Source organism: Ursus arctos, unplaced genomic scaffold, assembly GCF_023065955.2.
Source record: "Ursus arctos isolate Adak ecotype North America unplaced genomic scaffold, UrsArc2.0 scaffold_1, whole genome shotgun sequence".
Lineage (NCBI taxonomy): Eukaryota > Metazoa > Chordata > Mammalia > Carnivora > Ursidae > Ursus > Ursus arctos.
In genome coordinates, this window is record NW_026622763.1 from 48,326,383 (window position 1) to 48,352,396 (window position 26,014).

At 42.1% G+C, this 26,014-nt stretch overlaps 1 protein-coding gene across 5 annotated transcripts in view; it reads right to left on the minus strand.

The window, feature by feature from the left end:
• STK39 (serine/threonine kinase 39) overlaps positions 1-26,014 on the minus strand; it is a 440,397-nt gene that overhangs the window by 246,780 nt on the left and 167,603 nt on the right. Inside the window, exon 1 of one of the 5 annotated variants that reach the window (XM_044381512.3) lies at positions 6,372-25,885. The exons of the other annotated variants lie outside the window; for them this stretch is intronic. Within the exon in view, the coding sequence (XP_044237447.1) occupies positions 6,372-6,378 (7 nt within the window). The 5' untranslated portion in view covers positions 6,379-25,885. Of the gene's footprint in view, positions 1-6,371; positions 25,886-26,014 lie in introns of those variants that run through there. 5 annotated transcript variants of the gene reach the window in all.

Sequence of the window (26,014 nt, forward strand, 5' to 3'; positions counted from 1 at the left end):
TGTTAAATGGTGTTGACGTGACACCGAGACTGAACACTCTGGAATGTGAAACGTGGGAAAAGAAAGAGTGGGGAGAAACACAGAGCCTTGTCTCTCTTCAAGGCCTGCAGCCACTTGAAAACAAAGAAAAGGTTATAAGATTTGGAGACCCAATGTGTGTTCTTGAAATGCTTGTGAAAGGCACCGCGTGCTTGCCCAGGAGAACTGGAGCAACTCCGGGACGTGTAACGGGGACAGGCTACGTGTCGATCAGCAAGCACTGCCTAAATACACAAGGCGCCACGACGGACCTGTGCACAAAACAAGCTCACCACGCCTGGCCGTGCGCCTTGGGGCACACAGTAGAGGCAGCTTTAAACGTGGGCGCTGAAGACCTGGGAACACGAGCTGCTTTCTGTGTCTGCCGAGGTGGTCCTGCACTGGCCCCGCAACATTTCACCACCAGCACCGAAACAAAAGAAAGACCCTGTCACTCAGAGAGGAAGGCCAGGTGAGCCGGCAGGAAATCTATCTGGAGCGGAAACAAGAGGGCCCCAATCTCCTGCCCAGGGAATCCGAGGAGGAAGAGGCAGGGCAAGCAGGACCCTGAGTCCGGAGGGCAGTGGGGAGTCAGGCGCCCCACCTGGCGGCTGGCAGGAACCACACTGCCGCGCTCTGCCCACCAGCGAGGCCCGCCACCGTTCACTAGGTACCAAGCATCATAGCGTGCAGATCCACAAGAGACAAGCGTTAGCCCTTCTGAAGATTTTCCCTGTTGGACACTGAAATCTGAATCAGGCGTAAAAGCAGAGAAGAGAGGAGATCATTCTTCCTGGGTCTTTATTTGCCACTTCAGATGCTAATGATGCATACTTTGCTCCAAGGCAAATTTTAAATCCCTGGATGTCCTTTCTCACTACGTCCAACAAAATTCTCGGGGCAAGTTTTCCAGGCTTTCCTTTGTGTGTGCTCGAGGAATACGAAGTCTGAATAATGGTGTAAACCAAACATAATTCAGTACTGTACTGTACCGAAGTTGACTTTGAGATGCATGGAAAGAGCACTAAGGTGGACTGACGGACACGTGACAAAGCAAGTGTGGAAAACATTAATGGTAGACTATAGGTGATGGAGATACGGGTATTCACTGTAAATTTTTCCAACTTTGCCGCATGTTTGAAATTTTTTCATAGGACAGTGTTGAAAACAATTTTTTTAAAGATTTATTTTTGAGAGAGAAAGCATGCACGCGAGTGCAAGGAGCAGGGGGGCACAGAGGAAAAGAGAGTCTTAAGCAGACTCTCGCACTGAGCTTGGAGCCAGGCCTACCTGTGGCTCAATCCCATGACCCTGAGATCATGACTTGAACTGAAACCAAGAGTAGGACACCCAACCGACTGTGCCACCTAGGCATCCCTCAAAAGCAGTTTTTAAATAACCCTGCAGCATTTATGTTGGAATAATATGGAATGACAAGGGGGAAATTAATAACATATTTAATAGAAATAACAGGTCATAAAACATGTACAATACAATACCAATTTTGTAAATATACAATAAACACCAAAATACTGTTTTTCTTTTGGAGATGGAATTATGGGTGACTTTTTATTTTCTTCTTTGTGCTTTTCCTACATTTTCCAATTTTTTCTTTAATGAGCATGTATTATAATTTTAAAAATTACTTGATAATATTAATGTTTAAAAAAACAAAATCTCTGAAGCCAAATTTAAATTACTTACTATTGAGAATTATACAGATAAGAAGTTTTATTACAGTGGGTTTTTTATATTCAGGTTCAACTCCCTTAGCAGCAGATTTTTTAGAAAAGCAACTGAGCAGAAGACAATCCTATAAGCCTTATTAAGGCAAGACAATAAGGAAATGTGTTTTAGCACTCAGTTCCTTTTAAGCAGATTTTCAAGTCAAAGCTTCCAATTTGTATAAATTCTACCTCCCTATAACGTCCATCTGGTCTACCACCAACGCAAAGCACACTCCCTTACAGCAGTGCCCTCGTGAGGGCCTCCTTCAGACTCCAGAAAAGTCCCCAGCTGGCACATTTACCAATGTTTCTTTGTCCAGGGCACACAGCACAACACACACTTTCCAGCGCAAGCACAAAATACACCCGATGAGTTAGGGTTGTAGCAAAAATGAGATCGAGACTCTTGCTTCTGTGGCCGACTTTGAACAAACCACAAGACCCCAACTCTAAAATGAGAGTACTTGTCTCAGCATACCGAAGTCTCTCTGCATTCTTTAACATTTTACAGTGTTACAGATCTATAAAACAGACACCTCACATTCCACTCACTTCTACAAGAGAATAAAGGAATCAAAAAACAAGAGTTTTCTCAAGGATATATTTGAGGATCCAATGTTCAGAGATAGTGATCAATCCCAGGTAGGTAAGGAGGGAAGAGAGAACTCACATATGTCTCCAAGCTCCTTGCGATGCCCTTCCAAGGGAATGGAAACCAACCCCATTAAACTGAGTTGGGATCCACAATACAAGCATAACTCTAGGTAAATCCACTCACTTAATCAGATTCCAACTTCCGGAGAGATTAATTTAACACCCCTCTTTTACCTTACCAGGTGCAACTTCCCATGTGCAAAACCAGTCAGAAAGTTGTCAATCTTGCAAGCAGCTGAGCACAGGAAGTAAAAGCTACCTTCTCAGCTATATCAATGACCAAGGTTGGATTAAGCTGTCCTCTGAGAACTCATCAATTGCTACTGATAATCTTTTATGCCATCTGCAGTGCTTTCATTATTTAATTTTCCTTTGTTGTTGTTGCATTAAAGTTTCAACTAATAAACAGTGAGAATCATCTTAATGCTCTAACTGGGGAAGTAACTGAGTACTGTTTGAAGAACACTTACATTTTCCAACGTAGGAGAATTCACCCAAATAGGCAGACTATTTTATAAACATATTAGAGCCCTTCCCCCTTATATCTCCTTTTTGACTCAATGTACCCCTTAATTAAGCACCTATTACTTGCACCCCACAATGAAGGTGAGGCAGCAGGTGCAGCAAGGAGTGAAGGATACCTACTGCCCTGTGCGACGGTAAGTCTCAGCACATGAGCATATGTATGCAAAAAAGGAGAATACAAAAGTCAGTCCCCAACTTCCGATGGTTCCTCTTAACTCTTTTTCGATTTTACAAGGCCGCAAAGGCACTATGCATTCAGGAGAATCCGTACTTTGAATGTTGATTTTGGATCTTTTCCTGGGCCAGTGATATGCAGCAGGATTCTGTCTCGTGATGCCGGGTGGTGGCAGCAGCGGCTCCTGGCCAGCCACCTGATCAAGAGGGGAAACAACCAATACACTTACACCCATTCTGTGTGTCACTGTGAGCGCAGCATTCAATAAATTACAGGAGACATTTAACACTGTTATAAAATAGGCTTTGTTTTGATTTTGCCCAACTGTAGGCCATCCTGAGTGTTCTGAACACATTTAAGGTCGGCTAGGCTAAGCTAGGATGTTTGGTAGCTTAGGTGTATTAACTGCATTTTCAACTTACAGTATTTTCAACTTATGATGGGTTTACTGGGATAGAACGCCATCATAAACTGAGAAAGATCTGTAAATTGTATCCACTGCCTGGTGAAACAAAGAAGAAAAAGTTTTCATGAAAGAATTATTTAAGATGTGCCTTGGAAGGTAGGAAATGACAATAATACTAAATACAGTTTAACATTTATTGCACAATTAAAATGTAGCAGGTCCTGCGGTATTTTGCACACATCACTAAACACCAAGAATCTCGCGAGGCAGCAGTTGAGCCCTGTGTTACAGATAAGGTCACTGGGACTCTGAGAGGGATTTGCCCGATGTCAAACAGCTGGTCACAGGTAAAAGCTCCAAATCCAGTCTGCCTGCTCTCAAAACCCAGGGAGGGACAAGTATACAGAAAGAATTATTGAGAAGGAAAAGCAGGGGTGGGAAAGGCAAGATTAGAGACTAACCAGGGCAGTAAACATTCACAAAAACCAGCTCCTGGTCTGACCCGGCAGGTCCCTTCTCTGTGGATGCCCTGGGTAGACTAGCAGAAGTATGGTCACACATTCTCACGCCAACGTCAAGTAATAAACACTCTTGGAAGAAAAGATCACAGAAAAGCCAGGGTCCTCATATGTTTGACATGCATGAGTACCTACAAACTGTCTCCTAATCCTATGGAGATTAAAAATATACATAGTAATAATAAGCATGATTTATACCTCACCGCCTAAGCTCTGGCCAAGACAACCTGTTATCATCAAGATTTAAGGGTATGCTTACCTACGAGATCTCATCGCCCTGAAATGATCCATCAACCAAGTGCAAGGACACTTTCGGAAGCGGACAGTGTCAACATAGCGTGAAAATTAACAACAGCACCAACAGAACCTTTCTGACCTTCCTGACAGGGGCAACAGTTAGTGGCAACAGCTCGCCTTCTACTTCTCGAGGGCAGCATGCTGCCCAGTTTGTGAAGAAAGCAACATACAGAAAAGCCGTCACGGAACACTAAAGCCTCTTTAAGTGTATACTTTCCCTTAGAAACTTACTCCACCGTTTCCTTTACTAGAAAGACCTCTCCAACCTCATGTCTGGTTCCCGTCTCTTCTCGGAGACCCCAATCTGCAATCACACACGTGGGACAGACACAGCACCATCTCCTTCCCCAGCACAAAAGCACCGCGGTGCCTTGCGATAGACAGGGCCTTGTGTGCGGGCCGGGCCAATGAAAGGGGGGCAGTGCTGACAGGCAGAGGCAGGCTCGGCGGCCCCTCCCCTCCTGCGGCAATCACACCACGACGGGCCACGAGCCGCCAGCGGCCGAGCCCCGAGCTGCTGCAGGAACGACGGCTGACTCTGTCGCTGTGTTAAGCTCCTGTGATTCGGGCTCCTCTGTTACTGCCCCGGATGTTCCGACCCCATAGCCCCGCCTCACCTGAGAAAACAAGCTCACTGGACCTGCCAGGGCCCCAGAAATCCGCCTTCAATCAAATCCTCCACCTTGTTCCACCTAAATCCGGAGAAGCCTTCCTACCTTCAATTTTGGTTAACCTCCAGAAACCTTAGGTTCTGCGCCTCTCCTTTGCATCCCCAGGCCTGAGTAAAGAAATTGCACAGAAGCAGCTTGATAAATTTTTACTGACGGTGATGAAAATCTTAAGCAAAGTCAAATGAATTTTAACAAGTTAGACTTTAAAAAGAACGATGGGAATTCTCGAGAGATCACCAGAAGAACATTTATTTTGGAAAAAAAATAAGGCTCAATCAAGAAGCTCAGTGTCTACTTAGATACATACATTTTCTCTAACTATACCGTACTAACGTAATTGAAAAAAATCTCAATTCCCACCCAGGCTGCAAGGGCATTGACAACATCAGACATCAGAGCAGATAAAAGAGACATGTAAATATGCTGATATTTTTGCAAGGATTAGATCCCCACTACGCAGAACCTACTAGAAGCTGATACTCTTCACAAATACCACCCACAATTGTAAAAATTAAAAGCTTAAACCCACAGAATTGTAATGCAAATATCAGAAGTTCACTTCAAAGGTCACTTCCCACCATTTTTTCCCACCCCTTCTTGAAAGGGGCCCACACATGCAGGCTAAGAGAACAGCTGTGAAAGGAAATATATGTTGTGGTTTCAGACAAATCACTAGTTTAGAGGTATTGCAAATTTCATTATCAGCTCTCAGATCATACAGGCTACACAGAAACAGCAAGACACACACACACACACAATCCCATGGGTCTATCTACTAGTTAAGCAAACTGTCACACTTTGAACAACGGATCTAAAATCTACACTCAGAGAAAACTTTAATCTCCTTTTTGTTTTCTGTAAGAAAAGCAGGGAAGGTTTTCTTTTTATCTGAAGGACAATCTACACAAAATGATATACTATTTGATTATTATTCCGTTTGTCTTTCCCTAAAATAAGGCAAAAATACGCTCAAAAACTTTCAGTCATGAGTGAGCACTGTATCATTTACAAAGGAAAGCTACCTAATTAGCCCGTCTTCCCCTGGTCATCCAATCCCACTGAGGAAACTGAAACTTCAGTTCCTCTCTCCTGAACTTAAAAATCTTATACCTTCAGTAAGCTAGGACAAAAGGTACCAGTAGCCATCAGTCAAGACAACAACAACAAAAATGCACCCAAAATGCAAAGCAAGACTGTTCTCTCCCCCGTACCACCTATTTCATTGTAAGAGTATTACTGAATTCAACTTCCCGCTCAACTTCCCTGCTCCATAGTGGTATATACTGCAATGAGATGGACTCTCCTTCATTTCAAATGTATGAGTCAAGAGGAAGTAGTATTAATTATTCATCGGTTAGCACACGTCCACCAAGTACTTACCACACATGTGCACCTGTTGATCGTGGTCATTTCTGTTCTAGAGTTTCCAGAGTTCACCAACCCTGGGAACAACAGAGAAACCAGTTCTGCCTTCTCAACCACGCTTTGTGCCTTTCACCTCTAAACCAGGGAGTTCTGGGTAATATTTGCTGGTGGGAAAATTCCTGTCTTAAAGTTATGACCTTATACCTTTGTATGCTTTCCAGTATATTCTTTTTTTTTTTAATTTTACCTAAGTGTTAGTAGTAAACATATGTCTACTTCATAAAGCATCATCAACACCCTGTCTTCTGTCTCCAAGCAGCTCATCGGAGGAAACCCTATTGGGAAACCTTTCACCATAGCTGTGTGCAAACACCTCTTTCAGCACAGGGCATGCGTGTAAATATTCTTATTCCTGGTCCTGAAAGTAAAATTCAGACACAGACTCACTGATTCTGTTATAACCCAAACTGCACACCATTGGTCAGGGTGTGGGTGAAGGTGACGGGGCCTGAGATGGTAGGGTTCCTCAAAGATAACAAACCCTACTCTGTCAGTTACTTAAAAAGTGACTTATGATAATTATTCCTTTGGGTTCTGTAGAAAGAATGAGGCATCTCAGTTGAAACTAATATGCAAGAGGAACAAGAATGGCACCTTTAAAAAGTTAAAAAGTATCTCTTCAGTCATCCAGAACCTTTGCCGTTCTCACTTCAGAAGAGGTGAAAAGAAGGAAGCTTGAGGCCTGACTTAAAGACCACACACCTTCATTTTATGAGAGAAGTAGCTTGTAAGGCAAAGATTGTCTTAATACCTTGTGCTCGGTAAACAGAGCAAACTAATACATTCATTCAGTTAAATGTTTATACAAGGAAGTTACTGAAACTTACCTTTCCTGAGAGTGCTTCCTCCCTACCTCACCTTCAGGAAAACAGCGCCCACCTTCCTCCCAACCTTGATTTCCAGTCAGTAAGCACTTCAGAAAGAAGACTTCTACTCTGGCCCACCGCTCCAGAACCACTCCTCCAACATGGAACCTGGCCAACTCTCCTAACCCTGCGCCCTTGGGAAAATCACTTAACCTCCCTGAGCCACCTGAGATGTGGGGGACCCGGATTAAACGAGGAAGGCTTACAGGTGTTACTAGGAAAACTGTTTAGAGCATGCTTCAAAAAGCACCAAGTTGCAAAATAACTCATTCCATGTGCCATGACTAATCTTAACCCACACGCTGACAATTCCAAAAGTGTTCACAGCATAAAATAGTAAACTTTAGCTAAAGGTCATGTTTTCAGACCGTATTTTTAAACAGTAAATTATAATGACAAGTTACACATGAAGACATTCTCCTTGCATTAAATCACTGGGGCGCCTGGCTGGCTCAGTCGGAAGAGCATGCAACTCTTCATCTCGGGGTTGTAAGTTCAAGCCCCACACTGGGTGTAAAGAATACTAAAAATAAATAAATAAATCTTAAAAAAAAAAATCAGATCATGACTGATAAGGTTCATCTCCCTCCTGATCCCCTTGTACATGTTCCTAGTGCTGGTTTGGTATCTATCCTTCTGGACCTTTCTCTAGGCATATATATTTTTGAAACCACAGGAAGCATATAGCAAAGTTGTATAAAACTCTAACAGAGCTATTCAGGAAAAGAATCTGCTTCTGTCAATACTTAGTCATAAGTGTGTGTGTGTGTGTGTGTGTGTGTGTGTAGATACATAGATAGATATAGATATATATTCCCATATTCCACATATCCCATCATTCCTGGACATATACTCCAGCAAGATCTCCTATAGGCCTATGACAGCATGTAGAGGGATGTTCCCTGCACTGCTGTGTGTGAGAACCCAGAAACAGAGGAAAAAATAAGGAAACCCATAGGGGAACAAATGTCTAGGTAAACACAGCAAGCTAAATAGATTAATCATAAGAACATAGTTCTAAATTTTAAAAAATCATATGAGCTAGAGCACAAAACTACTCATGTAAGCTTAAAACAGACATAAATATACTCATTTGCTGTAATATCCACACACCTCACATGATTCCTGTGAAATGGAATAAAACACTTAAAATAGCCCCCGTTGCATTTTAAGCACTTTGCAAATATTCACTTTATTAATTAGATAAAAAGATGTTCACAGTATATTGTAAATTTTCTATGACAAAACCTCATTTACAGTATCATTCCTTCTCCTAAAGGGCTTTCTTTTCCCCTATTAAAAAAAATACATAAAAGAGATTAGAGAGCTATGTTCAAAATGCTTGCATTGGTTACCTCTGAAGGGAATTATATGTATTTCTTGGCTTAGTCTCCTGGTCGGGCCATATTTCTACAACAAATATATATTACTTTATAATTTTCTTTGGTCCTTAATCTTCCTTTCAATATGATTCAGGACCAGGAAAAAAAAAAAGAAAGAAAGAAAGAATCTAAAAATCCATCAGTGGGGAAATAATTCAATTATGGTACATACAAATATCCCATAGCCACTTTCTGTCAACGTGGGAAAATAGCACACTGTTGTTTGGGGAAAAGCAGGCTCTGAAACCGTACAGAGATCCAAGAGGCCGTGGACAACAGTGGTTACCATGGATTCTGGTGGATTCCGGAGCCAGTCCACCCACACTCACATCCCACCTAGCACTCAGAAGCTATGTAACCTGAGGCCAATCAGCCTCCCTGAGTCTCAGGCCCCATCTGCAAAATGAGGGTGACAAAAGGGCCCCCCTCATACAGTTGCAGTGAATAAATGCAAAAGACGCACAAAACAAAACAAACAAGAAAAAACACGCGTCAGGTCCACTAACAGTGTGAGTTTTGCTGATGTAAATTACCCCTCCGTAAAGCTGACTGAAAAATATATGCATGCACATAAAAGGTCACATACCGTATACTTCCATTTATTTGAAATACCCAGAATAGGGGAATCCTTAGAAATTGAAAGCAGGTTGGCGGCTGCCAGGGGCTGAGAAGGGAGAATGGAGAGTGACCGCTCAAAAGGTCTAGGGTTTCATTCTGGAGGCACTGAAGTTTTGGAACTAGACAGAGGTGACAGTTACATAACATTGTCAATACACTAAATGCAACTGAATTGTTCGCTTTAAAAGGATTAATTTTCCGGCATATGAATTTCACCCCAGGGGAAAAATGCACGCGAAACAAGATGTTTTACAAGAACATACACAAGTGAAAGGATAACATACACATTCAAAAAGGGCGGAAGGGGACAAGGACTGAGTCAGGCGGAGGGCATAAACGAAGGCCCGAGCGAGGGTGACACAGCATCATGCGGCCAGGAGCCCTGCCCGGCCTGCTGATGCCAGCGTGCGGGGGGCTACAAAGTAGGCTTGCTTAACCCTCGACACCTGGGTGCCAACACGCTGTCTTGGTTCGCTGCCTTTCCTCCTCTCCCAAAGAAATGGCATTCAGCTCTCTTCTTCATTTCTTACCCTCTGGCATGTGTCTTGGAGCTCTCTCCGCGTTAGCACGCACCATCCTTTATCACTGTTTTGAAGCTCTAGGAACGCACCCTGATTCACACGTTTTCAGCTTGCTTTTACTCGGGATTTTGTACCTGGTCATACATAAGATGCCAATTGATGGAGATTTCACAATGAAGAAGCAGCATGGTATGCAACTGCCTACGCCAAAATAAAATCCTATTCTGAAAGAAATTTAACTTCTAGAGCTGTTTTATATGCATCATCCCTAGCCAAACCCCTCCCGCACACCACTACGGCCGCCCCCAAACAGACAAAAGAGTGCGATGAACCCCCCCTTCCATTTCAACACCCTCCAAACTGAGGTGGTCATTTGATTTTACAAGAAAAAGAAATATGTTTGCTGGATAGGAGTTCATTGCATGATTCTATGCTCCCAGATGACCCTTCCTGAAGCCCGGTGACCGCCTGGCCTGGCTGTCTGGTATTTAGTTTAAAGGCCTGGAATTAGTTCAGAGGAGACGCACAGTGTTGTACTAAGTCCATGAAGTTCACCTTGGAGCTTCTGGTTCCTTCAGCCACCATGCCAAGAACTCTACGCTTCCTGGATGGAAACCAAACCCCAAACATCAACATGTCACCTGCTCAATTACACTGTATCTAACAGACTTCTCTGGGATTTTGTTTTCATCAAAATAAGCTAAAAGGCTGCCCTTTTTAATAATTAGTCACGAATGTCAGTTGCCTCAAGGTGACACAGGAGACAAACGTGACATTTGTGAAGAACGCCAGCTGGAAAGAACCATACACGGAACACACACACACACGCGGACACATCCCCTTCTGGGCTAAGGAAACACAAGCATTTTAGAAAAATAAAATAAGCCCTTTATCAGAGCTGGGGTAAAGGTCACTCCCATGGGACTAGAGTGGAGGACAGAGCCACCTCTCAGACGCACCGCACCCTGCTCTCATAGGACCTGCTAGAGAGGACGGTCTGTTCCAGTGCCAAGTGTGATCTGGCATCTCAAAGGACTGAGCAGTTATGCAATATAATTATTTTTTTGCATAGCACCCCTCCCACAGGGCATTCCAATAAGCTTGACAAAGGGAGTCATTCATAGACTTGATAAAAGCAAAGTAAGGAGAAACTTTGTAACATGAAGGAAAGACAGGAAATAAACAGCAGAGATCCAGAAAGAACTCCCAGCCCTTCCCTCCCAGGCTCTCATCCGCCCACCCGATCCACAGGGCAGAGGCAGAAAAGAGCAAGGTGACCACAGAAAGATGGATGGAGAAGAATGAATGAAATCAGAGGGTGACGGAGGAAAGGCTTCTCGTCTCCCAGAGAAGGCACGTCCTCACTATTGGCAAACGGTAAAGTGATGTTCTGCAATCCAGCTGCGATGGGTTTGGATTTTTCTTTCTGTTTTGTTTTTTTGAAGCCAGTTATTGATTCTACTTGTTAAATAATAAACGCAAGTCACAAAATATTTTCCTAATTTTATGACTTGAAGGACTAATTTATTTTGACAGAAACAGAAGTGTGCCTATACACCAAAATAAAAGTTGTGTTTGGCTGTTTCAAGATCTCCCTGGAACACGGCAAGAAATTCCTGGGTTGGGGGTAGTCCAGGAGAAAGGGCTAAATGTCTTTCTTCACAGAGATGAGTCATCTGATGAAGTGGCAAGACGCCATGCCTAGCTTGAGCAAACTTTACAGAAATACAAGTCTTAGGCAGAGAAACTCTGTTATAAGTCATCTTCAAAAGAAGACATTATCCATAAGCTTTCAACCTTCTAAAGACAGCTGATTCCCCCATGGTACCTCTCAGCCACGGATAATCTCATGAACAGGAGAGGACTTTGATCAACCAAGGTGGTCTCATCATGTCTGCACCAGGCGCTCCCCATCTTGGTGAATACCTGCATAGCTTACCCCTTCTTTTCCCAACAATGTCTGGGGACAAAGGTCTTTAAATACTCAGCCTGGGTACTTGGTGGGGAGCTGGCTGGGCTAAGGTCAGCTCCAGCCCTGGGTTCTTAGTAGCAATGGGCGTGCGGTATCAGATAAAACAGACTTCTCTAAGGCCCGTGCCGGCTGTATTGCCAGAAGGCATTTCCTTATGAATCTGAACAAACTCCCAAAACCCAAATAGGTGATAATGTAGTTTCACTGAAACTCTACCAGTATCTTCAAAAGCATCCTAATCAGGATGCCTAGGTTGTTCAGTCCATTAAGCCTCTGCCATCGGCTCAGGTCACGATCCTGGGCCCTGGGCTCCCTCCCTGCTCAGGGGGGAGTCTGCTTCTCCCTCTCCCTCTGCCCCTCCCCCTGTTTATGCTCGCTCTCTCTCAAATAAATAAAATCTTAAAAATTAAAAAAAAAAAGCATCCTACTCCCCCAAGAACATCCAAGGGTGCTAGAATTCCTTATGTCACACAGGGAATGCATGCCATTACAGATCTACCTCACCCAATTTCCTATCAGTTGTCATTACCACAGAAGAATCATGTATATGCACAGATTTAGACTGAAGATAGGTAGATATCTCAAAGCCAGCCCTGAAAATCATGTGTTCTTAAGAGGAAAAAACAAAAAACAAAAACATAACTATTAATTTCAAAGTCAAGTCCATGATTTAGCGTCATGATTGAGACTGATGCAGCTTACTAGCAGCAAATCACTTAAATTCTACTTTGAAAATTCTAGGGTATATAGGAATCATATAAACAAACATCTTCTAATACAGAGACCTCATTAAGGAGGCAATAAATGGAAATTACTGGCTCTTATTATGACCCTTGCGGATGGGAATCCTGACAGAGGAAAGATTTAAACAGCAACAAACCACATAAGTTGGAAGAAGGTGCCACCGACTAGCCCTGTGCTCTGCCCTACAAAGACTTTCTCCTGGGGACAGGGACACTGCTGCTGTCACTCACTGAAGTCCCCCAGGACAGCGGAGATCTCTGTGTCATCATACAGGGGGTCCAGCAGCCTGCCCTGGATGTCTGAAGTAGGTGAGTAACCTTTAGAGAACCACAAAGCTGAGAAAAATCGCAGAAGAATGCCTGGGGAAAGTTCACTCTCACAGTGTCGACATGTATCACCTCTTCCAGGAAGCTGACTGAACCAAGTCTGACCACCAACAGTGACTGTGGGGTACAGACACACCACCCGTACCAAGGTAAGGGCAGAGGTGGGCAACCCTCTACTCGCCCAGCTCGGGCCAATGCTCAACCAAGGTGGGCTCGCCAGAGCGAGGGCCAGGGCACCCACAGAACGTGACTGCCGTGAGAGAAATTCCTGAGCGTTAGACTGGAAGGGCTGAGAGGCAAACTCACAAAGACGCCATGTTTTCCCAAAGGTAATTTCAGGCATAGAAGGCAAAGGCAAGAGCACAGAAGAGACTTCACCAAAAAAAAAAAAAAAAAAAGTGAAATAAAATACAGTAAATAAAAGCAGATTCCAAAAGGTCTAAAAGTGAGGTGGGAAAGCCTAGACTTAGAGAAAATAGTAGCACAGTCAAAAGACTGACGGTCATGCAGCCACTCGATAAATATGAACTAGACCCCATAGGGCAGCCTATTCTCAAAGAACTTAAAAGCTACCAGAGCAAATAAGCTTATGCCCAAATAGCTGCATTTTCCAGCAACAGGTGATTTCCCCTAAGTACCGCATGAATCAAGGATTTGGGATAGGCATTTGGGTTGAACCCTGAAAGACACACTGAACACATATTAGAAGAAAAAGAAAGAGTTTCTTAGCATGCTGGGAAGTGGCCACAGGGCCTACCAAGGCAAAAAGGTGGGACTCACCATTTATTTTCAGGAAATAGTGCTGAGGAGGAGTAATGAAAGATTACTTGAAAAAGCAGACTGGGGGGGGGGCACCTGGGTGGCCCAGTCGGTTACTCGTCTGCCTTTGGCTCCGGGCTTGATCCTGGGGTCCAGGGACCAAGACCCTCGTCGGGCTCCCTGCTCAGCTGGGGGTCCCTCTCCCTCTGCCCTGCTCCTACTTTCTCTCTCTCGCTCGCTCAGTTTTTCTCTCACATAAATAAATAATCTCAAAAAAAAAAAAGAAAGAAAGAAAGAAAGAAAGAAAAAGAAAGAAAGAAAAGAAAAAGCAGACTGGGACCAGATCACAGAGGAGCTTAAATAATACACGCCAAAAAAAAAAATAAGGTGAACTCCACAGAGACCACCAGGCCCAGGAGGGGCTGAGACATACCTGGGCAAGCAGGGTCACTTGCTACGGTCACCAAATGCCCTATCATCAGAATGAAATCAGACACAGCAATACGAAATGTGGGATGATTGGTGCTTTTCTCTGTCCCTTTCCATCCGGTAGTATTTGTTTAGGAGAGAACACGTAATCAGTCTAACAGATGAACAACGATCCCAGGCACCCTGGAAGGCAATACACCAGTCCTTGTGGGACACTGCTGTTACCTTGTTTGGGCAAAATCTCAGTTCTGTTACTGGTCCTGTGTGTACCCAATGCATCTGGTAAGCCAAACATGTATCTTTACATCAAGTAAGTTAAAAAAAAATTTTTTTTTCCAGATACTTTGGGTGTGTTCAGCGACTTTCCATATACACTTAACTCTCATTTTGCTGGTCAGCTGCTTTGCAGAGTACAGATAAGACATGACTCGGGGGGGCGTCCTCCCACCCCATGCTAAGATCTCCTAGTCCTCCTGTCATGTCCCCTTCCCCAGGGAGAAGGTTTTTCCTTTGGCTTCCTTTATTTCCATGCTACTAGACTACAGAGGATTGTTTGTAGGTCTAGTCTGTCCCACCACTGTCCAAACCCAGTGCCAGTCAGACAGATGCCTTCCACAAAAGAAGAAAGCTTCTAACCCATCCCTGATTTTCTCTCCAAGTGGTCTCGAGCAAGCTAGCGCTCCTCTCTCAACACGATAGATAGATAGATAGATAGATAGATAGATAGATAGATAGATAGATAGATGCATGCACCTTTGGTTTCTCAATCACTTTTCTGGCAATCTGTGCTGTCTAAAGATCCAGGCTTAGGGGCAAAAGAAGCCGTTTCTTAGAATCAACCTTTAAAAAAAAGATGAGATGCTCACAACCTCACAGATACCATCCAGGCTCTCGCTTACCTTGATGTTAGGATGGATGACAAGTTGAGTTTCTTTAACCTTTTTTTTCTTGCTTTCATCTATCTATCTATACACACACACACACATAAAGAGATATAGATAGATACAGATAAATAATTTTGATTCACAGCCTCTGTTAAACTTGACCGTGTAATCATTATTCGCCCCTCTCAGTGTGGAAGGCACCTGAAAACATAATGGCACGCTATGGAGCATTCACACAGAAAAGAGATGGAGTCACCATTCATCTCCTTGTGTGCTTGAACAATCATGGTGATCAAGACTGCTCTTTGTTAACAACCTTCAGTGTGAGAAAAAGTAATGGAATGAAACTAAATGGCTCAATTAGCAACAGCCAATAAATACCAAACAAAGCCTTTTGACAGTGATGCCGGGAACACGCTGTTGGCTTACCTGGGAGGGGTCCCCTGGGACAGAGACAAACCACTCCAAGGTGTGGTGCAGTCACGGTTAAGAGTATGGACTGAAACAAGAGGGAAACTCAATCTGACCCTGGCAACTTTTTTTTTTTTTAATCTTGGGCTCTGGTTTCCTCATTGGCTTGATAGGAGTATTAAATGAGATGTGCGTGTAAAGGACTTAGCAGACGAGCTCTTAATAAAGCACTGATGAAGTGTAAGAGAGGACTAACACGGGACAGAGCTGTGCTCTCAAAGAGACGATGCGGACAGGCAATGCCAAAGGAGATGTCGAAAATCTCTTTCAACTGGATCAAGAAAAACAGTCCATAAAATGAAAGAAAGACAATATTTCTAGGGCAAGCGCTGGTTCTAAACAGTTCTTCGCTAAATGTTTTAGTTCCTTTGGATGAAAAAAACAAAACAACTATTTAAATTGTAGAAGATGATACAGTTGCATATGTGTGCAACTGAGAAGACTGTTAGGATTCCACATCCTGACTCACAGCTAATCAGGCAGCACCTCCAATTCAAACCAGGCTGCGTGGAGGGGGTTCGATTTTAAAGTGGGCCTTATGTAGAAAAACCTTACGTAGGAAAATACTTTTCCAGTAAAAGGTAAAGATCTTTGACTTTGAGTGCTGACCTGTAAGAGTCAGAAATAATAGTTCCTTTTGTTTCCCAAGTCCATTTCTTTTGCTGAAGATTGTATTTATTTATTTATTTTTTATTTATTTATTTATTTATTTATTTATTTATTTATTTATTTATTTATTTGACAGAGAGAGAGAGACAGCCAGCGAGAGAGGGAACACAAGCAGGGGAAGTGGGAGAGGAAGGAGCAAGCCCCAAGTGGAGCAGGGAGCCTGACGTGGGGCTCGATCCCAGGACCCTGGGATCACGCCCTGAGCCAAAGGCAGACGCTTAACAACCGAGCCACCCAGGCGTCCCCAAGTCCATTTCTTTTGTATTAAAATTATCATCTGCGAACGTGGTGAAATCAGAGTGAGCTATTGTAGATTTCAGCACAGGGACACAAGTGAACATGTGAGAAGGATGATGAGAAGTAAAAAATTCCACTAGAACCAGAATACCTTTGTTCAAAGGCACAACTTGATTAAATTCACATCCTGTGGTCATTTGCTGATTTCTCAGAACAATGGTAAATTTAGTTACTGGGAAAACAAAAAAACCATTGTTCCGTTTCATTATTTCTCTTCCTTGTTGAAAGTTTAAACTGATTATCTCAGAGTCCACAGTTTACATACAAGATAAAAGCATGATGTCAATACAGGCACATCAAAAAGCCAGACATACATGAATATATGTTTACATATACATGTTTTTATGATGAGAACTATTGAGTTTTTATCAAAACATTAGTCCTGTCACTCTCTCGCTATAATTCTGTCTTGGAACCAACTTTACAACACACAGTGGGTGGTGGGAATTTAACAAATGGGATTTGAAATCCCTTCCTTTAAGATCATGACAATCACTATACATGACATGCTGCTGATGAAAAAGACAGGACGACTCGAGATGGAGCAATTAGCTCTCAATTTTGGTGACATACCTCACCAGAGAATCACCTCACTGGACTGCAATCAGTTTCCTGTTTTCCCCTGTAGACAAAGTTCCTCAAGGTCGAACCCCAAAGGGAGTTTCTCCTCTACCACCAAGATGCAGCAATGCCCGGTATACAAGGGAGCTCAACACACACCAAACGTGGAGACTCACCCACCCACCATCCGATCAGATAAAAGCAGGGAGGTCTACATTCTGACCCTTGGCCCGGGCTCACAGCTGCTCAGGTCTTTCTCAAGAATAGACTCATCACTCCCCCCACCCTCCTTCTCATGTTCTGAGAAGCATGGTTCCACCTTCTCCAACATGTGGGGAGGAACGTTCTTAACCGATACGAAGTCTTGTGCTAGTGGACAGGAGATTCCAGGATATTACAGGATCATTCAGACGGGTGCATTTGCATGGGTTGTTTTTTGTTTTTTTTTTTAATGTTTAATAGCCTGCTGCTTTGACTGAATTTTGTGGTCTGGTTTCAATGTTGGGAAGTACATGAGCAAAGGCTTACTATTTTCTCTTTTATAATGAAACGTATTTGAGTCCACTGCCAGAATTGTGTTCTTTACAGATGTCAACATTTTTGCATTAAAGTTAATAACATTTTCAAACCTCCCAGCATCCCCAACACTGATTTAGATAGATGACAGGCAGTGAGGATTGCTGCTTTATGCCACTTATTTATTGACCGAATTTTTAGGTACTTTGTGTGATAGAGAAGAAAAGATGAGAGGACGAATAAAGGGCATTTTTAAAAGATTCCTGGTCCTCGCATATAATCTCCAGAGCCCTTTCTACCAACATAGTAGCATTAATTAATTTGGAGGACATATAAAAATTGGCTTGGAATGTAGGTACTTCTGTCCGTGCTTTTCCTGTTTGCGATTGTTTAAACCAGTGCTTGAGTTATCATAAAATTAATCTTTTAACAACAAAACCTGTTAAAGTATGAGTTATATATGTAAAAAGTTATCACTACAATAAAACACTGGAAGAGAGAAACTTTAACTTAATGACCATATAATAGGCGTTCAAATTTACTGAATGACAGTGAATTCTCTAAGTCAGTGAATCCTCAATTATCCATACCAATGAAAAGGTACACTGGTATGAAAAGTAGAAATAATTTAAAAAGACTTCACAGGGGCGTGTGGGTGGCTAAGTCAGTTAAGCTTTCAACTCTTGGTTTTGGCTCAGGTCAAGCTTGGGCTCAGTGGAGAGTCTGCTTGTCCCTCTCCCTCTGCTCCTCCCCCTCCCCACGTGCACGTGTGTTCTCTCCCATGTGCGCGCAAATAAAATCTTTTAGAAAAATAAAAAGATTTCACATACTGAGGACTTTCTACATAAAACAGGGGTAACTTAACCTTCCTACCTGGTGTTCCTGTGAGGATTAACTGAACTACAAAAAGCTTTTAGCCCTGGGGTTGATACATAAGAGCTCCTCAGTGCAAACTGCTATAATTAGAATCATCATCATCGTTATTTATTATGCATTATACTATCCGGCAAGGCTGATATGATGGTCCCGATTTTAGTGATGAAACACCATGAAGCACAATGAGGCCAAGGAAGTGGCTCACAGTCACAAAGCTGGTAAATGATGCCAATGGCATCTAAGCCTGGGACGGCCTCATGTGTAAGTTTCAGCTCAACCAAATGTTACAGCAGCATCACTAAAGCACCATCACACGCTGTGGTGGTGCTTAAAACACAGGGACCTTTCTTCGAGAAATTAGCTCTGTCCTGATAGCTTGAGAATCCTAAAGGCAGATCAAAGAGCAAAAGCAGAGGAGACAAGGGACCCTGGAAAGGACAGGCGCTTTGCAACCAGAGCTCACTGGGTTCACACCCAGCTGTATGACCTTCATCAGATTATGTGATCACCCAAGTCTCTGCTTCCTAATTTGTAGAACTAGGATAATCATACCAATCCTGGCAAGAATGAGGTAAGGATGTGAAGTTCTCAGTCCAGGAGACACACAGCAGGTACCCCAGGGGTCTGTATCAGAATCATGCAGTTGGCTCGAATCACCTTACATGTCCTCAAGTCTTCCAGGTAGACAGGAGCAAACCCTCCCAAAATTTTAATTGTCAACACTTTTCTTCAAAGATTATTATCTCAAGAGATATTATAAAATTCTCTCCAAGAGTGAAATAACTTTATTACCCGTAATTTTTCTTTGGTCATACATAATTTTACACACATATATCTTTTGCTTCTATACATATAAAGAAAAAAAAAATGATGTAATAGTCACATATTCTATATATAATCATATTAACATATACTTTGACACTTTCAAATGGAGAAAGAACATAATGAAAATTAAGCCAAAACTGAAAGGAATGGGAAATGCTTAAAAAAAAAAATATCCACTTTCCTATGACGCTATAAAATAACGGAAAAGGGCAGCTACCTATACACCAGCACACCGGCATTAAGAAAATGACAAAGGGACATGGAATCAAAAAGAAAAATGGTTAAACTCTTTATTTAAATCTGGTAATCAGGGGCACCTGGGTGGCTCAGTTCATTGAGCATCAGACTCTTGGTTTCGGCTCAGGTCGTAATCTCAGGGTCCTGGGATCAAGTTGGGCTCCACGTTCAGCACAGAGTCTGCTTGAGATTCTTTCCCCCTCCTTCTCTCTCCCCCTCTACCCCCCCACTCCTGCACATGCTCACTTGCTCTCTTTCTCTCTCAAATAAATAAATAAAATCTTTAGGAAAAATAACTAAATCTGGTAATCAGATAAACAGTCAAATCTATAATAAAGTAACATGTAGGAACATTCATTCATAAAATGAAAACCAAAAGAAAGTACATTTATACATGCACTGTAGGCCAGGCACTACGTGATTTTCAACTGCCCACCAAAGCAATCAAACAGAGATTCACATGCCTATCAGCTGAAACCAAGCTGTCAAAATGAAAGCTTTAAATGACATGTCCTTACCCAAAAGTATTTAAAAGATTTTTCTCCTAAAAAATAAAAAGCATCGCACAGGCTTTAATAATGTTTAATTTTGCTTACGTGTGAAGAGGCATTTTTGAAGCAGATTAAAACACCAAATTCAAGACCAACAGAACAAACTTTCCAAAATGAAATAAGACTATTTGGTTGTCTTTTCCAAAGGTTCATCTTTCTTTTACCCAACAAAAATTCCTACAAAATGATAATCAAAACCTTCTGGTAAACAGGAGCTTAAGTGCTGCCTCTTAAATCAGATTACATTTCAAGTGATCTGAAACGAAACTAAGACAGCATTTCATGAGCATGGTTCTCATTTTAAAAAGTAACAGGGAAACTGCCCTTTGAGATGCTGAGACACATGGGCCCCCCAGTTAAGAGCTCAGGAATTCAAGAGTCACTGAAACATTCAACCCACTAGCCATTACTTTGAAGGAGTAACGGATTGGGGTTGAGGAGGGAGAACAGGAAAGCCAAGGGTGTGGGGGAAATCTGACTGTGACCCTCAGGACGAAAACAAAGCAGCTTAGAGAAATACAGATGACCCTTCATCTCTGAATCACTGGAGTGCCCAACACATAATAAAATTAGGGGGGACCAGATACTCTTCCTAATACACATGGGAGAAGGTACAGCTGAGATAAAACTATTCACATAGGAAAGTGAGTTGATCAGGCAGTACTGGGTTCCAGGTCTGTTTTTCAGAATTGCACCGTCATAAACAGAATGAACTACTTCAAGGTATTTTCAAGTCCAGCAAAAAAGGCAAGACCGTATCTCATGACCCAGGCCTCAGTATTTCAGAACTGAAGACAATTTACAACTGAGACAGGGCACAAGTTTTCCCAATTTACTCCACGGAGAAAAAGGGAGGCTACATCCCAGGGAAATATTTGCTGACTTAAAAGAATAAACTGCTTTTTAAGCTCATCACAAGTATATATATTTGTATAACAAAGTGTGTGTGTATATGTATGTGTGTGTATGTGTGTGTGTGTAGTGTACAAAAAAGTACACTAATCAGGATCACATTCTGGACAGGTCACTTATCTAAGAGCAATGCTCTATAAACACCGACTCATGGGGCCTGCTACCCCCAAGATCCCTTCCCAAGTAGGAGCTTCCCAAGTTTCACCCTTACCTGAAGAGGGCACCTGAGCTTTGGACAGCAGTTCATAGGCTGGCAGATGTCCTATGCAGTAAGGATTCTACATAAAACTGGATTCTCAATCTTCAGCATTGAAATCGGTAAATAAAGAGAGAAACTAGCAATCAGCAGCCATAGCTATGGCTAAAACGAAAAGAAGAAGAGAAAAGCCATAATGGCCAGGACAGCTATGAATGAGCCAAAATCGTGACCCAGCAGAAACCACAGGATAGAGGAGGAGCAGGTAGACAAACGCAAAAGCAGACTCACTCTGATTGGCTAAATGACACCAACAGTAGAGGATTCTGGAGTGAAGACTCAAACATTCCCGGGGCAGCGGTCCTGTCCACTTACGGGGCTCATGAGAGGCCTGCAAGTCCCCCAGAGCCAGGTGCTCAGCGTTTCCTGGGCTGCTGCAAAGCCCTGGGATTAGGAATGACATTCCTGTCCCCCTATTCCCACATCTGTCTTTACAGACAATGTCCGGTTACTCGGGGGTAACTTCAGTGAGTCCCTGGCCCTTGTAACCCAAAGAGTAAATCAATTTTGTTACATTCTATAATCAAGACTTTTCACCAATTCAGAAAAATCTTTCCTTAAGTTTGTTCAGAGTAATAAACGTCATGACCTTTCATTTTTTGAGTTCATAAAGTGCACTTGGATGATAATTTTTCTCTTTTTCCAATCCACGACCACCCCACGACCATTTTCTCCTCCTGGTCTTAGGTAGTTCAGGTCTGGGTCAAGTAGGCAAGATGCATTCTCAGTCTAACTCCCTTCTACCTTTAAGGCCAGAAAGGGGAGCAACTAGGAGGGCAACTAATTAGCCTAACAGTTGGAGGAAATTTCCACAATCTCTATCAAAAGAACAAATGCAATACCATTTGTTCCTGCAATCCCACTTTGGGATATCCATCTCACGGAAATACAGAAACCTGGAGATAACCAGTAAATTAATCAATAAAAAATTGGTTAAATAAAGTACATCCACAGAATAGAAATGGGCCTGGAATAGAAATAAAAATATTTAAATATAAATAAAATAATACTTTTAAATGAGATGGATCTATGAGAAATGACCTAGAATATAGCTATGAATATTTGTGATGTATATATTTTACTACAATATACACAGAAAATACAGAAGTAAAATATACATATAATACATATTACTATTTCATAGAAGTAAAATCATTAAGTGTAGAATAATATGCACAGTTACCATATTACATGTATAATAATTAAATTTTGAGGACATCTGGGTGGTTCAGTTGGTTAAGTGTGTCTGCCTTTGGCTCAGGTCATGATCTCAGCGTCCTGGGATCAAGCCCCATGTTGGGCTCCTGCTCAGCGGGGAGTCTGCTTCTCCCTCTCCCTCTGCCCCTTCCTCCTGCTGGTGCTTTGGAGTATGCACTCTTTCTCTCAAATACATAAAATCTTAAAAAAAATAATAATTAAATTTTGGGGAAAATCTATGTGCATATGTATACACAGAAAAACATCGAGAGAGAGATATACCACGCTGACCACAGACAGTAACTCTGGAAATGAAAAATGAGGGTTGTTATTTTCACCCACTTGATACTAAAGTATTTTTTATATCTTTGTAATTTAAAGACTTTTTAAAATAAAATAGAGACTAGTCATGCCTATAGCTATTTCAACCTTTTGTTGAAAATGCTATAAAATCCCTGAAACTTAAAAGATCAAAAAATTCAACATTCAGAGCATCAAATTAAATTCCTAAAGATGCACTTCTCCTGCATGCCCAAGAAACCAAACAGCTGGTTCTACAAAAAGATAGCCTATATTTAGCCAATCTAAAAAATTCTCATACTGTCGGCTCTAGGTTTGATATGAAAGGTCAAGGTGAAATCTGAAAGCCAGAACTGTGTTCAAACACACCCACAAACAATGAGAAAGTTACTTACTCTTAAGTTCCCTCCATCCCAGAACTTTCTGTAAAATGTTTTCACTTCCAATCAGGAAAGTACCAAATAGCAAATAAGGTGGCTCCATAGCACGCAGAGGGCAAAAGGCAAGTAACAGACACTTCTAGGAAATACTAAATTGCAACACAGACATTAAAATTAGGTTGTAAATGTATTCCGTAAAGTGTGAGAAAGATACATACATATAATCTGTCTAGTAATCATAAAGTATGCTTCACTTTTCACAAATTTTTGAGAAACAAATCATAATTTTTCCAAGAAGTATTCATCTATCACTGGTTTATTTTTTTCTTTCTCAAAACAAATGAAATGTGAAAGCACGGATGATGCTAAAATGTATCAATCTCCAAAAATATCCATTTACACTTTTTTTTTTAAGTCCTAGCCCATCTCAACTTATACTCCTACCCCAAAATTCAAACACTATCTAGCCCTGCACAATGAGGTAACTGGTGGAATTTCCCCTTTTACTCACCTGTATTATCCAAATTTTTTATATAATGCTTGTATAATATTTGGAAAGTTTAAGATAAACAAGCCTGGAGGTTTTTGCAACCCAGAGGTCTAGGTAACATCCTTTTCTCAACCCTTCTTCCCTTTGTGAAAAAGCGATGTGGGCCAACCACAGGAAGGACGTTCCACTATCTAATCCACATACACATCTGTCTCCCCTTTTGGAAAAAACAGAAGTCACACTTAAATCTGCAAATTTGCAACGATAACACTCAGCCCTCTTCTCCCATCTAAAAGCATACAATATTTCATAAGTGCTTTTTACCAGAAAGACTGCAATTTAATAAATGGTATCCTCACACATCTCCTATCCGTCCATTATTTCTGCCATTCTTATATGATAAACTAAAGAAAATGGGCAAATTCTGCCAATAACTATTACTAGGTTTCTCATCTTTTTATCCTAATAGGACGGCAATTCTTTTTTGAAAACTAATTCTAAAACTGGCAGTAAAATATTGCTGGAATGACTTCAAAATGAAGAAACTTCCATAATTATGTAAGCAACAATCTACACTTAAACTGAGTGAAGCAGAGACAACGTGTTATTTTGGGGGCTATGATAGATCTGGTTCCCTGTCGTCTAGATGGCAGGAGAAATAAGTACATACGCACGCAAACAATCTATATTTTTAATGTGGTGCTGAGTTTTAAGAAGGTCAGCTCAGTCTGGAATAAAACACCTCTAACCTAAAAAGGATCAGCATTACACACACACACACACACACACACACACACACACCCTTTCACCCTTCAAATGTCACACTGGAATCAACATCTTTAGATTATATATTAATCCAGCAAGTTACATATTTCTAAAGTCATTTTTCTAGCAAAACTCATTCTGACAGATAGTTCACACAGCACGTTAGTTTATAAACACCTATAATCAACCACGCTGTAAGAACCCAGATGAAGGCAGTTGAGCAATTAGCTCCCCTACCATAAGCTAAAAAGGAAAGTTAAATGAATATCAAACATTGTCTATTCATCACGCTTGAGCTAAATAAAGCTACTGTGGTAGAGACTTTGCAAAGATGGCAGTAAGCATTCCTCCCATCTCTGTGCACATGTCCTTTTGCCACGTGATTTCACCACTCCGCCCAACAAGCAGGGAAATGGATTTCCCTTCCTTTTGAATCTGAGCTGGCCTTGTGACGCGAATGAAACACAGTGACACTGGGTGAGTCCCAAGCTCCACGCCTGCTAACCTGGAACACGGCTGCAGCCAAGGGATAAAGGCCAGCCTCCCTGAGAACGAGGCATCAGTGGAGAGAGGGCCAGACGACAGCCAGCACCAACCACCACACACAGGAGTGAGATCATCTTAAAAGACGTAGCCTGGCCCCGCTGGCCATGGACTGGCCCGAGGCAAGATCAGCAGACCTGCCCAGCCCCGCCCACAAATCAGACAACCCACAGAATCGTAAGCAAATAAAATGGTCATTGTTTTAATCCACTAAGCTTTGGAGTGGTTTGTCACACAACTACACACGGCTGATAGACCGTCGGAATCCACACGGCGCCTTTCAGTTTGTCAGAGGCACCCGTGAAGGCAAAGCTTTAAATGAGGGGCCCAACTCAACCAGATGTTGCTGCTGAAATTTCCGGGAAAAACTCTATTGTCCCTACTTACCTTGACCCCTTGCCGAACCCCTGCAAATTCTAAATTTGGATGTGCCCCTGAGTTCTTTCTTTCTTACTCCTGCTCAGGTCTGAGGTCTTTTTGCTGTCTTGTGCTCATCTCTGGCCTAACAGATCTGATCTTGGAATACCCCACCAGTCTACCGAGCATCCTCCCAGCCCACCATGAGCTTTGCTGGTGCTATCCTTACCTCTAGACAAACAACTCAGTGTAATCTCAAACCACAGTCCTGGATCATCTCAGTACTTCTATGAAGTAATGATGCCGAATCTATTAAAAACCATGACTTTAAACAACCAACAGCACTGTTCAGGCTAGAGTTATTCTGCAAGATTAAATTATTATTCCAATAAACCTACAACTGCTTAAAACTGTTTCTGGAAATATCTTAAGAGCAAATTAATGTCACATTAGAAATCAGTCTCATTTCTTCACAGGAGGGCTAATAGAAACAGGTAATTTTTTTTATTTAAAATAAAATGTAGGGACGCCGGGGTGGCTCAGTTGGTTAAGCGTCTGCCTTCAGCTCAGGTCATGATCTCAGGGTCCTGGGATTGAGTCCCACACTGGGCTCCTTGCTCAGCAGGGAGCCTGCTTCTCCCTCTGCCTGCCGCTCCCCCTGCTTGTGCACTCTCTTTTGCTCTCTCTCTGACATTAAATAAAATATTCTAAAAATAAATAAAATAAAATGTAGCTATAAAGTATAAGTGGACACCCTCCCACCACCTCCCACTTCCTTATTAAAGGAAACAATACTTCTTGCAGAGAAATTCTGATGTGATCAATTTTAAAGTTAATCATATCCCATGAAGATCACCTTTCATATATTTGACACTCCCTTTCCTCCAAGTAGCT